This window comes from Hordeum vulgare, chromosome 6H (genome assembly GCF_904849725.1).
Source record: "Hordeum vulgare subsp. vulgare chromosome 6H, MorexV3_pseudomolecules_assembly, whole genome shotgun sequence".
NCBI classification, from domain to species: Eukaryota; Viridiplantae; Streptophyta; class Magnoliopsida; order Poales; family Poaceae; genus Hordeum; species Hordeum vulgare.
This window is the reverse complement of record NC_058523.1, coordinates 512,845,302-512,861,824: the sequence shown is the minus strand read 5'-3', so window position 1 is coordinate 512,861,824 and position 16,523 is coordinate 512,845,302. Positions and strand designations below refer to the sequence as shown.

The 16,523-nt window shown below is 44.6% G+C and overlaps 3 protein-coding genes and 2 non-coding genes across 5 annotated transcripts; 2 read left to right on the top strand and 3 right to left on the bottom strand.

Annotated features, from left to right (window-relative positions):
- Positions 1-256: 256 nt before the first annotated feature.
- On the bottom strand, positions 257-5,318 carry LOC123402329 (exonuclease mut-7 homolog). The gene is made up of 8 exons (XM_045096231.1): positions 4,855-5,318; positions 4,271-4,402; positions 3,286-3,409; positions 2,790-3,100; positions 2,533-2,609; positions 2,289-2,424; positions 830-1,033; positions 257-728 (listed from the first exon to the last, which is right to left on the bottom strand). The coding sequence occupies exons 1-8, from the start codon at positions 5,281-5,283 to the stop codon at positions 669-671; spliced, it is 1,473 nt and encodes a 490-aa protein (XP_044952166.1). The 5' UTR covers positions 5,284-5,318; the 3' UTR covers positions 257-668.
- A 370-nt stretch (positions 5,319-5,688) lies between these two features.
- LOC123406440 lies at positions 5,689-5,848 on the top strand. The gene has a single exon (XR_006612144.1). It is a non-coding gene; the product is annotated as a U1 spliceosomal RNA (small nuclear RNA).
- Positions 5,849-8,426: 2,578 nt separating this feature from the next.
- On the top strand, positions 8,427-8,587 carry LOC123406435. The gene has a single exon (XR_006612140.1). It is a non-coding gene; the product is annotated as a U1 spliceosomal RNA (small nuclear RNA).
- Positions 8,588-9,006: 419 nt separating this feature from the next.
- LOC123402331 (peptidyl-prolyl cis-trans isomerase FKBP12) lies at positions 9,007-13,845 on the bottom strand. The gene is made up of 6 exons (XM_045096232.1): positions 13,623-13,845; positions 10,817-10,999; positions 10,465-10,498; positions 10,185-10,246; positions 9,551-9,603; positions 9,007-9,256 (listed from the first exon to the last, which is right to left on the bottom strand). The coding sequence occupies exons 1-6, from the start codon at positions 13,777-13,779 to the stop codon at positions 9,155-9,157; spliced, it is 591 nt and encodes a 196-aa protein (XP_044952167.1). The 5' UTR covers positions 13,780-13,845; the 3' UTR covers positions 9,007-9,154.
- Positions 13,846-13,940: 95 nt separating this feature from the next.
- Positions 13,941-15,908, bottom strand: LOC123402332 (universal stress protein PHOS34-like). Its single transcript, XM_045096233.1, has 4 exons — positions 15,516-15,908; positions 15,309-15,412; positions 15,072-15,190; positions 13,941-14,409 (listed from the first exon to the last, which is right to left on the bottom strand). Exons 1-4 carry the CDS (start codon positions 15,703-15,705, stop codon positions 14,334-14,336), a joined length of 489 nt encoding a protein of 162 aa, XP_044952168.1. The 5' UTR covers positions 15,706-15,908; the 3' UTR covers positions 13,941-14,333.
- Between the last annotated feature and the right edge of the window lie 615 nt (positions 15,909-16,523).

Genomic DNA, 16,523 nt, shown 5'->3' with positions numbered 1-16,523 from the left:
CACTTACCACCCTGGTTGCAAGTACTGGTTTGACATTGGCCGCGGCTGCTTGGTCTAGCACTCTGCTGCCTCGGCCTTTCACGGAGACGTAGTCGCCAAACACAGTCAGTCAATGTTTTTCCTTGACGCCGTCTCAGTTTTGGTACTTCTTGTAAAACATGCATAAGGTCCGTCTTTTCAGAATCAATGCAGATATCTGAGGAACACTGCAAGAACAGTAAAACTTCATCGAAGCAGAACAACGCAGATGCAGCACTTGTCTGTAATCTGTGTATGTGTATACACAAACTAACATATGAGATTTGCCCAGGCTCCAAGGGAGCTCTTCAAGTACTGTAGGACTGCAACATCATAAAGTAAAATTGCGACCGGGATTTGTCTGAGTGCATACAAGGTGACATTATTGAAAGAGCAGTTTCCTACTACATGTTGAATTTCACATACACCCTCTGTACTGTAATATTTGTCGCTGGGCAAACCCAGTTCAGCATCCCCAGTGACAAATAATATGGAACAGAGGGAGTACAAAACAACATGAGCACATGTACATCGGAGAACAACAACAATGGATTGCACCGCCAACCAAATAAAAAGGCCTGCCACGTTGCTTTGTGGTGATGGAATCCCTGGAGCAAGTTGACGTTCTTACGGATGAAATGTTGCAATGCTCACTCGCTAATGTTGCAGACCGACATGAATTTCTGAACTGCGTTGTGGTACTGAGTTCCCTGCGGAAATTGTAAAAAAGGTTCTGAGATACAGGAGGCAGCGCCGATACTAGGAAGTACTACTTCATAGGGGAAAACTGCAACATAGGACAACAAAGTACCTCCCAGTAGAGCTGGTTGCAGTCAGTGCACTTCCAGAACTCCATATTTCGGTTGAAGAGGCATGACGGGATGACCTGAAAACCTTTGGAGGCTTCCATGGCTTCGTCCAGTGTTAGTGGTTTCTGAATGAAAATTCCGTTGCACTTTGTACATCTCGACATTAATCGGTCTTCAGATATCTTTAACTTGAAGGTGTCAATCACCTGCAACAGGCAAAGTTAAACAGACTAATCAGCAGGCTTCACAATCTCTTTCCTTTTCCTTATGGTACAATGCACAAATATAAATACTAGAAAAAAATCTGTCTCAGCCTCCCGGATCACTCTCCTCGCCTCCTTGGCAATGCTAGTGGCCAAGCGTCTGTCCACTCCTCACCCCATCATCTTTTCCCCTTTCCGCTGCCTCCATGGGAAAGAGCAGCAGTGCCAGAGCTCAATACATTCTCATGATGAGCTCACTGTCGAATCTGGTTTCTCAGCATGGACTGCTGGGATGTAGGTGTGGGATGCACAGTGAACTTCTGTTCAAGTGGCAGTGTCAACTCAAGAGTCCACTAACACCTGCAGGCCGCAGGGCTGTTGTAAAGCCAGATGAGTGCGTCAGCGGTGGGGTCTGGCTGTCAGGGTGGCTTGCAGAGTTGGAGGAGGGAAACACAGTTTCTTTAATTCTTCTTATTGTGCTCGTTGCTAATCAATAAAATAGGCAAAGCTTTTGCCTCGTTTTTGTGTGTGGGTTTTTGCCTCGGTTTATTACCCTCAAAAGGTTCATGACAGGGGCAACAAAATCAAATGTGGCAACTGCTAGAGAGTATCACATGTAAACAGTGATCCAGGGGTAAATGACTAAATAAGTATATCTGCCTTCAGCCCTCTAGTCTTCAAAATGCCCAACCTTTTAATCCACAATTATTACCCCCAAAAGGTTCATGACAGGGGCAACAAAATCAAATGTGACAACTGCTAGAGAGTATCACATGTAGACAGTGATCCATGGTTTTATTACTTCAGATCGTTGCTTTTTAGATTTTCTCATGAGCATTGGTCTATTTCCACATCATTTTTCAGGTCAACACTTACAATATTACGTTGGTTCTTTGTTTGCTTGTCTTTTTGGATGTGACATGGTCTTCCAGTATGCTCACTTGTGGCTTTGACCATTACTTTCTGTATTTGCATTTACTTTTCACAGGATTTCTGTATTTACATGCTAGTAAATATTATACAAAACATAGTGAGATAAAGTAGTATCATATGCAAATAACAAGTTCAAACACTTCAATTATTCTGAATATTAGCGGGTGAGGTTTTAAAAGGTTGTTTGTGCACAATATCTGTAAAAGATTGGGCAAATATTAAGGAAAAATATATATTCATGCATTAAGAGCAATTTACAGTAATTTTCAAAAGTTCATGCAGACGAAATAAATTGAAGATGGAAAATATCAGAATAAGCACATACCTCAGCTAGTTGATCAGGTTTGAGCAGGCTTTTCACTCTGTATACTTGATTAGTCGCCAAATACTGATACTTTATAAGCTTGGCATCTCGTGTTAGTAATATTCTTCCTTCCTTATAGATTTGATTTAATAATTCCCTAAAGTTGAATAGAAAAATTTAAAAGAAGTTAACGAAATAAGTTCCCTTAGTAAGAAACTACATTAAGAGTGTTGCAAATATTGTTGCAGAAAGAATAAGGGAAAACCTTGGTTGAGGTTTTTTACAAGATGGAGTTGCGGCATCTAATCCAACACATCTCAAGTGCTTAGCTAGACCCTCAATCTGTTGAGTTTTGTTGACATCAATCTAGCAGCCTTTACAAACAGAGAACAAATTGGGTATTTGACTAAACTATAAGGTGGTAAAATCTGTCATACTTCGCGTTCATCTTATGAAATGGTATTGGAAGAAACAAACAAAATCGACTCTTGTTGAAGATAGTGAGATTAGAAAAACTGTTACCATCACATCACACAGAAACTTTGGGTATCCATCTCCACCAACGGAAGGATCCCATGGAGGGGGACCCGTCCATTCAGTACCGTAATCAAACTTCTCTTTGCACCTGGCATCACTAGACAGCTTTTGCTTTTCTTTTCGTCTTGAGGAATGTGCTTTCATATCTGACTCTGTCAACAAAATCCTGTCGCTGTACTTCGTTATAATGGATGTCAAATACCCATCAAAGCAAATGTCATTTCCTGATGATGAACATTCACTTGCCCTTTGCGAGAAATGTTCATCTGAAGCTTCAGCCGTTGATGAACATTTTTCTGCAGTAGTAATAAATAATTGCAAAAATGCCACAAAAATGTTAGTGGTTCAATCTTCTTAGCTCTTATTAATGATAAGACCTTCAAACTCTCATGAGAAAATAATATTTGCATACAAGAAATTAAAAGAAAAGAACACTAAATTCCCATGGTCAAATCAGTTGCGTTAAGCATGACAAAAGTACCTTCAATGCTGACCTTCTGATGGAACAGATCAAATATATATAGCAAGTAGTAGGCATCTGATGCAGCATACTGTATTTGCCCTTCGCTCAAGGGTCGGCATGACCAATCGCTACATTGGAGTTCCTAGTGTGAAAAATAAGAATAACAACTGGGTAACCCCTTAACATAATAATGCTAACAGATAAATGTGAGCATTGTCTTTTTTTGGTAGTGAAGAAAACAAAGAAGATAATTAAGATTGATTGATCTGCTTGGGCTGGGCAGGAAGACCAAGCTCAATTTGGTTTCACATTAAGCTCGAGTTCAACTGGGACATAAGCAAAAACTATTTGCATGATGATAATGTGCGTCCAGGTAAAGAACCCACATTTTAAGACGCATCTATGTGAGGAAAATAAAACTAGTAACCAAGCTTGCATATTGAAAGGACCAGGCTTGAGCTCAACACATCTATGACACTTGTGATGAGCCTGTGTGCCATACTAGCTCAAGGTTTGCTCGTGTGATGTGACTGATCACAGGTACTAAGAGAGGATACCCCAAGTGGGTTAGCCATGTACGAACATACTTCCTCTGTACCTAAATAATTGTAGTTGGAGAGAACTAGACTAGTTCTCCCCAACTACAATGTAGTAGCAGGTTACTTAATACTATAACTGGAAGTTATGAACAAGGCTTCAAGTAAACTCAAGGAGACAGGAATTTATAATATGTTATGTTGATATGTTGATCTGTATAGCAAGGAATGCTGCTTTAAATCAAGAAGGTTAGCAATAAACTAAACCAATTGGATTTAGCAATGCTATTCTACACATGCATTCCCGCTGGTTTATAGTTGCATCAATCTCTACTACCCTGCAAATATGTTTGCCAAACAGTTGGTTTCATACTTCCATATGGCAACTGAACTTGGCGATGAATGCAACCATGCCACGAAAAAATGCAAGCCCCTGACATGAAGGCAACGAACTTATGTAGACTAACCTTGGATAAAGAGACATTCAGCAGTTCCTCGCATATTGAAGCCAGACTCTTCGTCTCCTTTGGAAGTCTCGTTTGCGTGTCATGCCCCTTGAGGTAGTAATAAACGTTGGTGACATCCAAGAAAGGCTCCACCTTGCAAGATGAATGACCCGAAGTATTACTCACACAAAATTAATGCTTAATGCTGCCTCTCAGCTGGTTTTGGAACACAAATTACTTCCTCCGTCCGGGTTTTTAGGGTCGATTTATTGAAATTTCCCGTACCAAGGCTGGAGCAGGAAAGTTGGAGCAACTTTAGAAATTTCAATCTGGCTCCTAATCCTGGGCAGATTTGTTCCGGGCCAAAATACTTTGCCACATACTGTACTAAATGGAGTAATTCGCTGTTCCAAAACCAGCTGAGAGACAGCAGCGGCCATCTAGCTGATAAATTAAATATCAGACAAGGTCTTCAAAGCTTCAACCCGATTCGACTTAGAACAGTGTTGCCTATTAGAAAGAGATCTGGGGTGCTCTACCAGAACATCGTGGACGATCTTGTAAAAAAAGAGCTAGTAAAACAGTTTGCACGGCATGCACTCTACCCTGTTGAATCCAGAGTCGCATCCGAGGGCGGCGGTGAAGGTGGCGGAGAGGTACACGAGGTCCTGCTTGAACCGGAACCCCAGCTTCAGCACGTCGGGCCGCTCAAACAGCTCCCTCAGCGGCGCCCACAGGTCGGCGAGCGGCACGGCGAGCAGGTCGACGACGAACACCTCGTTGCCCCCGTCTTCTCCGCGGCAGGCGAGCTGGAGAACCGTAACGGTCGGCAACTGCGCCGGATTCCGGGGCGCCGGCGAGGCGTCGTCGCTGGGGGCGGAAGGAGCACGGCAGCGTGGCTTCCACTCGGCGTCGAAGGCGACGATGCGGGCGGTGGAGAGGGACTGGATGAGGTGGGATAGCTCCGGCGAGGATACGTCGCCGGCGACCAGGTGTACCGCGAGCGGCGGCGGTGGCGCCGGTGCGGGGTCCATCGGGTGCGGGTGGGAGTGGGGATGGGGAAGAAGGAAAGACATAGCACGCCTTTTCTTCCCGGGAAAAAACGTTGCCACACCTTAGCCCACTAGGCCTGGCCATCCATTTGTGGGCTCATATCGCTCAGCCTAACCCAGCCCGTTTGAAGTCCACATTTTTACACGAAAGCTTTAATTGCCAACAGATCGATCGTTGATCCAAACAAAATTAGGCCCACGACTGTCCACCCCACGGCTGGACCACGGCACTCTGGTTTAGTTTAGTGTCTCAAAAAAAAAACTCTGGTTTAGTTTAGTCTCACAAAAAAGAAAAACTCTGGTTTAGTTTATTACCACCTCGCCAAACGAAAGTAGGCAGGGGCGGGGAGCCGATTATATAATGAGCTCTAGGTGCAACGTCGCAACATACTTACCTGGACGGGGTCGATAGCCGATCAAAAAGGGTTGTGGCCTAGATTAATGGCTCACATTGCACATGGTGAGTGCGTTGGTCTACCATCTCCTTAAATGGGAGAGTGGATGTCGTAATTTGTGATAGAGGGGGTACGCGTTCGTGCGGCCCTTGCCAAACCTTAAAATCAAACTTTGGCCCTCTTTGCTTTTAGCGATTAGTAGTGGTCATCATTATTTCTGTCTTGGTCATGGAAGTGTTCTTAAGTATATTTCGGGCCCTGCATTGTGACAAGAAGTATGCAATATTAAATAGTGATGTTTGATTCTGAAGTGCCAATTTTAGAGTTCCTTTGAAGCTCAGGGCTCTATCCTGCATCATGCATTTAGATTAGTATCAACTAGGAATTAGGAATGCATGTTTTGTGATAAGGATACAAAGAAACTTAATAACATGATCACAAACTATAATAAGTTTCCAGAGTTTTACTTGATGCACTTAGAACATCACCATAACGCGACACTTAACATAATGTGACAATTATTTCGTTAATCCACATGGCATGGCGATGCGATGGTGTTCTATGGGGCCATCCAGAGTTGCGCCTCGCATCACTCGGTGCTAAGAACGTCGATCTCGAATATCAGCTTTGAGTTTGGCCGAATTCTCCATGCTGCAAAGCCATCGGATCCATACGTGTAATCTGTGATGCATTGCGACATAAACACCGAGAAATATCATATTCTCAAAAAACAGTGATTTCTATGCAATCCACCGTATGCTAACTATTTTTTAGGTATGGCATTGCCCCCCCTCCCCCCCCCCCCCCCCCCCAAACACAATGGAAGCCCCATGTATGCAATTAATCAATTCGATGTCGTGAAAATTTACAGTAGTAATGAAGTGCCAAATGAATAAGAAATTGCCACACAAAAGCAACCATTGAACATACATCAAATTAATTGAACATGTCCAAAGGACATACGATAAGGCGGGCGATTTCGCGCAATTGCATGTTCATAACTCCATCATCCCATTCTGTAAGCAAGGAAGTAGTAGTTCTTGTTACGTTGGTTCAGAAAATTTACTTGCATAATCTAATGTACAATGATCTTGATGTGTGGGAGTATTAGACTGAACGAAACACCAAAATGTAGGACTTTTACTTTATATAAGAAAATAGTGAAAATTGGAAAACACAGCTTCATAAAACTGTTTTTCGACACTTCAGTCTCCCGGAAGTCTGAGATATGATACAATTTTGTTTATGCGCAGCCCCGGTCACCAACAATGAGTCAGATCGGATTCGTCAATCGTAATCATAATATTATCACAGTGGTGTTGACAGGCTAAATAAAGGCCCCAGATCACCGTGCCAGCCTCAGCTTCAGCTTCGTTATGGTACGTAAGTGTCCCGATTCTTTTTTTACAGGGTAGGTGCCCCGATTCATTACCTTAACTACTATAGGCTATAAAACTTGGCCGCTCCTATAAATCAAACGACTGATTTTGATGAAAAGTCAGTCGGATTAACATCCGTTTGATTGCGTCGCTGACGGACATCGGATTTGTCCCCTCCCCCATCTCTATCCCTTGCGTTTCTCGACAACAATGTTGCCTTGCCGCAGTAAAGCTCAACCCCCGTGGGTCATAGCAGCCGCCGTCGGTGAGGTCCATTGTGTTGCAGCTCCCATCATCGGTGAGGTCCACCAGTCTTAGGCTCCTAGCACGACACGTTGCTCCGCAACTCCATCGCGCCAGCGATGTGTTGCATTACAACTTCCGTCACCGATGAGGTCCACCGATTGCATCACGATGTGTTGCAAATGCAGCTCCACCAAGTGTCGACTATGAGACGACCGCAACAGCATGAACGTTGCACTGCAGCTCTGCAGCCGGTGATGGCGGTGAGGTCCGCCAGCGAGTACAACATCACATATTGCACTGCATCTCCGCCACATCCGCCTTGTCGCGTTGTGCTGCATCTCCCCGCCAACCGGTGTGTTGTACGACAACTCTACCACTCGTCGAGGTCTGCAGAGGAAGCAACACCAAGCGCAATGTGCAACGCTACTTCGTCAGCAGCACCGCCGACACTACACCGACATGCTTGGCAACACCAACACATCAACAACTCGATGACCGACGAAGGGACGGAGCGTCAGTGCACCATCAGCGACGACAAGAGCAGTTTTGCATCGGAGCATGAAGCTTGGGCAGCAACACTTTGGATTGCTCGTGAGCCGCGTTGGTCGTCGGAGAGAAATAGGAAGAGGCGAAAGGTGAAAGACGGAAAGGGGATCAACCTAGGAAGGAAATGAGTGGCTCGCAATTTTCAGAGTAACTGGCTTACAAAATACAAATGCATCGACGTTGCGACTGTTATGTTCAGGGGGGGGGGGTCGAGCTATGCCATCCTTAGGAAAGCAGTTCTTGGCTTAAGTACTTCACATGCACGCTGATGGCAATGCCGTTATGGGTTCCGAGATCGATCGAGTGCACAATGTGATTTGCAGATGTACGCTGAACCATTCGTGGGTGTATGTGTCCCACCCCGTTTGAATACCAAAAGATTCCTCTGTGTTCAGTTGATCCAAAGAAAAACTGGGTTATAGCACCGGAAGCCTGGTTAAATTAGGCCCATCACCTTCCACCCCCACGGCTTAAGATTGGTTTAGTACCATCTCGCCAATTGGAGACGGCAGGCGCCGGGAGCCATCTATACAATGAGCTTTAGGTGCGACGTTGCAACATACTTACCTGGACGGGGTCAACAGCCGATCAAGAAAGGTTGTGGCCTAGATTAATGACTCACATTGCACTTGGTGAGTGCGTTGGTCTATCATCTCCCCAAGTGGGAGAGTGGACGTCATAATTTGTGATAGAGGGGGTACGCGTCCGCGCGGCCCCTGCCAATTTTTTAAATTAAAATGTTCAAGTTTGATCCTCCTTGCTTCTAGTACCTTCGCCTTTTGGTCTTTGTATAAACCTGATCCTTTTGGTCTTTGTATAAACCTCATTTGCATGTGTAGGTTCCTGGTTCTGTGCATAAACCAACTCGTTTAGATTGTGACGAGGCTTTTCTGTGTGATTAATTTGTTGGGACACTTAGGTTGGCCCTTTCAGCATCTTTCTGGGCTTTGGAACGTAGAAACACACAAAAATCACAGCAAATTAGATGAATTTCTACATAATTCAAGCTGTTGTCTAGACTCCTAGGGAAGTTGAGGATTCAAGCGGGGGATCACACCACCGCTATCTCTTCATCCGAGGTAATTACCCTCTCAAGCGAAAATGACACCCAGAAACTTAGTACCAGGATCACGAGAATATAATAGGGTTCCAAAGTTTTACTCGATGCACTTGGAACATCACCATAATGTGGCACTTAACATGATGTGGCCTTACAATTATTTCGGTAATCGAGAAGCATGGCGATGCAGCAGTATTCTATAGATCCATCATGAATCGCATTGCGCATCACTTGGCGCTAAGAACTTCGATCTCGAATATCAGCTCGGAGTTTGGTTGAATTCCCCAGGCTGGAGAGCCACCAGATCCATAAGCGTAGTCTGGGGTGCACTGCAACACAAACACTACAATATCAGATCCATAAGCATAATTTGCGGTGCACTGCAACTGATTCATTTGGCAAACATTTTCTTAGGCATGGACATGATATGGCACTGGAAAGACTGATTAATCCAAATTCAGCTGTTTAGACACACTTCTGCCATGGCAAGATGCATTTAAAAAAGCCGATGCAATGGAAATTGACAGTAATAACCAAGTGCCAAATGAATCAGTGAAGATATTGCCACACACAAGCAACCATGCAAACACATCAAATTGATTGAACATGTCCCAAGAACACACCTTAAGACGGGCGACTTCACCCAATTGCATGTCCATAACTCCCTCATCCCATCCTGTAAGTAAGCAAGTAGTTACTGTTACATTAGCTCCGGAAGTTTACTTGCACAATCTAGTGTAGCATAATCTTCATGTATGGCATTATATGGACAAGTCGTCAAAATGCAGGCTGTACTTTATAAGAAAATAGTGAAAACATGACTTAGTGATCTTATGACGTTAGCAGCATGAATCAAGGCTTTATAGGAGAACTTCACCAAGAGAAAATACAACGGGGGTACAAATGAAAGTAAATAACATAGACAGATAATGCAAACGGTGCATGTTTGCAGTTATATCATGACTTTCATTACATACTCTATGGTCTCAAACTCTCAAGTGTGCAACACAAAGCTAAGAGCATTGAGCTTGTGCACGCATCATCAGCAATTCAAACTAATTTTAAGGGAGAATATGCTATATTTAGTTGTAAAACAATGGAGACAGCTCGAAATTATTCCTTTGTGCAATCTTCTGACCGAGTAAGCAGCACACACTTTGATTATTACTGAACTAATAACATATGAGGCAATAACACCATCAATAACAGGTCAAATGATTGTGTATAAACTGAATAGCTCTTTGATAATGAGATCACCTTTGATCACTGAACCCAGGCCAATGTTGAAAGCGAATGGCTGCTGCCCAGGATCCTTGGTACTGAAAAAATGAGCATAATACCATCAGATAAATTCCCAAAATACGAAACTTTTTCTGCAAAGTTGCATCCAAGAGTTATGGTTTGCATAGTAGCACAATCCTTCCCGATGGAAGATTTACACACAAAACACGGAAAGAGAAATGCTGCATTTGCTCACAACGTTTACAGCTATGGCCTTCGAATCACGAAAAGAACAAGAAAAGTCACCATGATTTACCTCCAAAACTTCTTGGACAGATCACCGTCCTTGCCTGCAGGGGCAACGCAGCAAGAAGCAAAAGTTAGCCAGCCCTCATACAACACAGAGTTACAACTTACAAGGTCTAAAATCCATCAAAAAAGGTGGCTAGAACTGAATCAAGGTAACACTTCACTGAATCCAGGCTATTCTACCAGAACCAAAATTTCAAATCTAGTGAAGACCCCCTTCGCAGAAGCGAAAGTCGACGCCGAAACGATGCCAAGGTTGCCCTTTTGGATGGATCTGGAAGCATCGGGCGCTAAACCCTAAGTTCGTCTCGATGGATCCAGGGAAAAGAAAGAACACGCGGAGGAGGGAAGGGGCGTACCGTAGCCGGTGCAGTGGACGGTGACCTTCTGGCCCTTGACGGGCTTGGGGCCGGTGCCGGCTCTCAGGATCTCCTTCTGGATTCCCATCTTCCCGTCCTCCGCGTCTCCTCTCCACAGTTCGGCGGCGGCGCAGCGTTGGTGCGGTGGTCTCTGATCGGTGGTGGTGTGAGTGCGAGTGCGACCTACGGAGTATATTTCAGGATATATTCTTATCAACAAAGCTTTGCAACGTGCACACGGCTTTTGCCCCCCAACAGTTTCCCCTTTATCCTTTTTCTCGTCCCAGAAAAGAAAAGCTGTACCCCCACCGATGCAAATTAATTGTCACAGCTAAGTTGGATTATATATTTTTGTCAAAAAAAAGTTAGAGTATATATTTATTTGCAGATAAATAGTCATTTTGCTAACAAACAAAAATTATTTTTGATGATTTTTTACCTTAAACTAGATAGTTGTCGGCAAGTTGGATCATGAGCGCATTTTTTTTACTTCAACTAGATAGGTGTCTACGCATTTGAGCACAAATATTTTACACTCCCTCCATCCGAAATTAATTTTACAATAATGGATAAAAATAAATAAATATATATATAGAACTAAAATACATCTAAATACATTCAGTCCTCAGACAAATATTTTCGAATAAAGGGAGTGCATAATAGCCACAATTTATATGCCATTTCATTGTTAAAGGTTATTATGTATAAATAATGGATTTTAACAGTAAATTTAAGGCATTTTTCTCTTTGGACCTTTCCCACAAGCGCCTCCAAGCCGACTAGGGTTTTCTCGCCTTCCGCCGGCGTGCCGCATATGTACCTCGTCGCTTCTGCCCTTAGGGCCATGGAGGCATGGTGGATGTTGACCCTTATATGCGGGAGGGCTTCTGCTTTATTTGTAGGTGTATTTTACAGTTTGTTTAGAGTTCGTGTTCTGCTCAACAAAGCGAGGCGACGATAACTTCATGTAGATGGAATAAGATTCTCCTTGCCTAACCTCCGCATTGGCGGTGCATCCAATGTCGTCGAAGGGCGTGTGAAGACGGATATCACGGGATTCAGTCGTTGTTTGTCTTTGGTGGATCTCTTCAGCGATGACGGTTGTTGTTCTGGATAACTGATTCTTTGGGGCCTTGGCACGAGGACTTTCCAATTGTGTAGTATAATACAAGAAGGTTTCCAGGCGTCGGTGAGGGAGGAGCCATGACAACCGTGCATCTTTGGTTCATTACAATGCTCGTTGCCATGGGTCTATGAACATGAATGTAATTTATTTAACTTCTGGTGTTCTCTGTACTGTCACGATGTTTGATGAATATATTGAAAGTTTTTCCTCCAAAACAAAAGTTGAATGAGTAACTATTAAACACCAAAGAAAATGTGATGTATTTGATAAGTCAATAGGACTTGAACGGTTGAGATGGTTTAAAAATAAAATCAGATGTAAAAGTTTAGCAAAACCGAAAAAACGAAGCAGGTGGGAGGGGAAGGAAGGGCCAAATAAAGACAAACATAACCTTATGTATTTTTCAATAAAAAATAAAGGATTTTTTTAAACCAAGGATAGTTTAAATTATTAAGGCCCTGTTTGGAACCATTCGTATTATATAATTCAGTTTTTATAAATATATTCTATCTTCAAACAAGACAGATTATGATGTAGATTATAAAAACTAGATGAATAGATTATTAAAAACTCACAATCTACTCTGCCCCAGCTAAAATCAGATTATAGATTGCTAATGATCCATTACTCTTGTAAAGTTGGAGATAATTACATTCCTGCCACCGCCACCCTCCTCTTTAAAAAAAGGGAGGACAAACAGGTCATTATGCAATGTAAAACCCGAATTACAGTTTATATAATCTGGCCTTCAAACATGCCCACCTAGATTATTATTACAAACCAGATTACATAATCTATCTTCATAATCTAGATCATCATAATCTATTGTGATTCCAAATAGGGCCTAAGTTGTTGCGGAACCAGGTAACAAAGGTTTAAGTCTAAACTTGTCATTGGTCCTCGTATTTTCTTGGATTTATTTTAGACTTTCATATGATAATTTACTGACGTTCTAAGATGCGTGTGTGTTTATATGAATGATTATATGCGACGGACCCCGTGTTTTTGAGCCCGAGCTCAAATGAGCTCGAGTGAACAGCACCTTCGAAAAACATTTGAAAAAAGTTCAAAATTTTCTGATTTTTTGGGGGTGCAAACATTGACAAAAATTTCTCAGTACTCACAAAATTTCATCACAAATAACATTTGTAGAAGTCGTAGCAAAAAAAAAAAAAATTGATGGTCCAAAACTGTTATTTTCGTTAACATTTTGGAGTACTGATTTTTACGACTTCTACGAATGCCATTTTTTAATGAAATATTACAAGCACTGAGAATTTCTGTCAATGTTTACACCCAAAAAATTCAGATTTTTTTTTGAAATGTTTTTCATTTATTTTAGATTTTACCGTTCACCCGGAGCTCAAAACGATGACTTCTGTGTATGTGAGCATCTGCAGTTTCTAAATAGACACAACAAACAAAAACTCTAAGACACCGCTTCAACTAGATGCACCTATCCCATTTTAATTGAATGCATCTTAACTGGAATTCGCAGCCACTGGAGTACGCCAGCATGGATCAGTCTCCAATTTGTAAATTTGCGTTGTGCTAAAAAAAGCTACAGAATTTGTGCTGTGCTGATGCGAACAACGAAGGCAGAATATTTGTAAATTTGCAAATCGCCAAATTGGATGAGGGCGAAATATTTTGAGATGCAAGTTTAGGTGGGTCACGTACTACTATGCCGCCATTGCAGCGCCGCCGGCTGCACGGGCGCGAGTCGCCGCCCGCCGGCCACGCAGCGTCCAGCTCCCGCCAAGGACGCGGCGGCGGCGCCAGACGCCGCCGCTGCGGTGGACACCTTGCCGCCGAGCAGCAGCAGCTCTGCCCGCATCTCGAGCGGGAACGTAGGTGGCGCGGATAAGAGAAGAAGATGCGTGGAGAACGAGTGGACTAGTGGGCAACGGACGAGACCGGGGGCCTGGTGTCTGGTGCCAGATAAACATCTGCCATGGGGACAAACAAGCATGTGCACTGGCCAAACCAGATCAGATCGGACAAGGAAACCAGGGACTCTTGCCCCATGTAACAATGTTTTATTTATACAAAACCATGTGCCCCATGGCACCGTGTTTTAGCTGATAATAATATACAACAATGATCAATTTACAAAACAGAGTGCACGGTGTGCAGGCTTATTTCCACGGATCCCACAACCAACCAATTTGGCAATCTCCACGCACGGAATGTACAGACCTGAGCAGTTCTTCGGCCTCATCCAACCAAGCACTAGCAAACAACGTCAATGATAACATATAAACCAATAGACCATAGATAGTGTTGGAAGTGTGCAGTGAATTTGCACAGGAGTGGACACAACAACACGGTGGCAACCTCAGAAAACATGATGCGGAACGCAACAACGAATGTTTGTTGGTGGAGGATGGGTCAGGTGCCCTTGATCACGACGACGGGGCAGCCGACGCTGTTGATGCAGTAGTTGCTCACGCTGCCCAAGAACATCCTGTTTTCGATCAAAGGAATCGGATCAGCTTGTGTCTTTCATACACGAAAGGTAATTATCCTAGAAACTTCATGATCTAAACACATCTACACCAGATTACTAGATGAACTGACCTAGAAGGCTGCTAGATTACTGCTATACATGACCGCACTAAAGAATGTGAGCATGCGGTTTTTGCTGTCAGACTCAGTTATCAGTTTTGGCTGTAGAATTAGAGTTCTTCACTGTGAGAGAAGCAATGCAAGTTGTTTGCAGCAACTAGTAAGACATAAACAAGTGAAAGAGATGCGTTACAGATCAAGAGAAAGTTGTGTGTACAGTCTCATGTCTGTGGGAGTAGATGTAACATATACTAGTACTTTACACTGTATCAGGTTCAAACACTAGATGATGTTTATATTAATAGCACAATTTTCTGATAACCCAGTTTTGCCCAAATATTATAGCGCGTTGCAGTAAACACAAGCGATATCTTCATTCGAATTTGGATTCTGGAACAGACGGATTTCACCACAGGTGTTGTACCGGCAAGAAAACTGAATTCGGAAACCGCAATTTCGTTTGCAGTTCGTGTTTGTGTCAGGCAGCAAGCCAGCGCCAGAACAATCAGACATTCATCAGCTAACCAAAGCGCAGAAGACAGTGCTGGTGTTTCAATTTACCTCTTGACAGGGCCAAAAGCACGGCACCCCATGACGAGCAGATCGGCCTTGAGTTCGGCCGTCACCTCGCAGATCTTCTCCTTGGGATCCCCCACCACCACCTGCGTCTTCACCTCCACCTTCAACAGACCAAGAATCCGACCCAATTTAAGCACCAATCAAGCAAGAGCAGCCGGGCTAAATCACAAGAATTCAGCAATCGGCACAAGATAAATCTTCGTTTAATCGTCCCCTTACATTCTTGTCGGAGCAAATCTTGAGCGCGTGCTCCAGGATCGCCTCCGTGATCCGCCGCTGGTGCGACTCGATGGCCTGCGTGAACGCCGGCACCTCCGCCACACCTGAGCAGCCAGCGCCGCGGCCCACCGAAGCAGCAGTCAGCAGGCTAGCGGGCGAGAGCAAGGACGCGCACGCGTAGAAGATGGGGATTGCGAGGTTGCTTACTGGGGCCGCCGAAGGGGATGGGGCCGGGGTTGAGGCCCGCGGCGATGCCGGGCGGCGGCTGGACGTGGAGCACGACGAGCGCGCCGTCGGGGCGGAGGCGCAGGCTGTCGAGCGCCCAGCGCAGCGCCTTCATGCTCTCCTCGCTGCCGTCGACCGCCACCACCACGCTGGACAGGTTGGCGGTGGCCATGGCTGCCTCTGCCCCTTCGCTGGGCCTGGGAGGCTCCTCGATCGGGTCAATTGGGCGGCGGCGAGGGCGAGCGGCTGGCTGGGCTGGCTGATTGCGTGCTGCCTCTCCTCCCTTCTTGTGTGTTTCTTCACGGGATTAAAGAAACCTTCGCGGCGCGAGCTTCGGCTGCAGACGGCGACACTTGCGTCTTAGTAAGGGTGCCAGCCTGGCGGCACGCCGCATTCCATACCGGTGCCCGTTCGAGAGGTTTTAGCCGCGGTTATGCGAGCATGAAGAAGGATATTTTTCTTTTTTATGAAATGGAAGAAGCAAGGAAGTATAGTTTTCTTCTTTTTTTATGAATGGAAGAAGCAAGGGCAATTCCATTGCATTATGTCCGCGGTCTGTTGGACTCAAACAAACAGAAATCACGGTCCAACGCATTGAATTGAACGCATGAGTATCCGTCTTTTGTCAATGTGATCCATTTTAGACTCACATATAGGTAGGGTTTGTATCGGCGGCATGGACACGGTAAAAACGTGAGTGATGCCCGCTCTTGTCCTTCTCCTAGCCCGTCACTCGGCGGCACATTGGTCATTCTTCTCCTCTCCCATCCAAAACGAGGAGCCGACACACCCGGCCACCCCACCCTCGTCGCCCTCGTCCAGTTCCGACTGGTTGGACGCTACCCATGCGGTCTCCCGCACCTCCCACAACAGCAGCAACACCCCGACGACTGCTCTTGCCGGCGTTGGTGGCATGTTTTCATCGTTGTCGTAGCACCCTAACAACCACGCCACCCCCTCGCCTTCGTCGTCGCCAGTAACGCTCCAAGC

Bases quoted from the DNA above. Each gene is read 5' to 3' on its own strand.
- LOC123402329 (XM_045096231.1), bottom strand. From the start codon at position 5,283: ATGGACCCCGCACCGGCGCCACCGCCGCCGCTCGCGGTACACCTGGTC. The intron at 3,101-3,285 runs GTACTTTTGTCA...TTACTACTGCAG, and splicing joins TCAGAAGGTCAGCATTGAAG to AAAAATGTTCATCAACGGCT. The intron at 2,610-2,789 runs GTAACAGTTTTT...AAAACTCAACAG, and splicing joins AGTTTCTGTGTGATGTGATG to ATTGAGGGTCTAGCTAAGCA.
- LOC123402331 (XM_045096232.1), bottom strand. From the start codon at position 13,779: ATGCGGGCAGAGCTGCTGCTGCTCGGCGGCAAGGTGTCCACCGCAGCG. The intron at 10,247-10,464 runs GTAAATCATGGT...TCATTTTTTCAG, and splicing joins CTGTCCAAGAAGTTTTGGAG to TACCAAGGATCCTGGGCAGC. The intron at 9,257-9,550 runs GTGTGTTCTTGG...TTTGTGTTGCAG, and splicing joins GTGAAGTCGCCCGTCTTAAG to TGCACCCCAGACTACGCTTA.
- LOC123402332 (XM_045096233.1), bottom strand. From the start codon at position 15,705: ATGGCCACCGCCAACCTGTCCAGCGTGGTGGTGGCGGTCGACGGCAGC. The intron at 15,413-15,515 runs GTAAGCAACCTC...CTGGCTGCTCAG, and splicing joins CATCCCCTTCGGCGGCCCCA to GTGTGGCGGAGGTGCCGGCG. The intron at 14,410-15,071 runs GTAAATTGAAAC...GATCGAAAACAG, and splicing joins GCTTTTGGCCCTGTCAAGAG to GATGTTCTTGGGCAGCGTGA.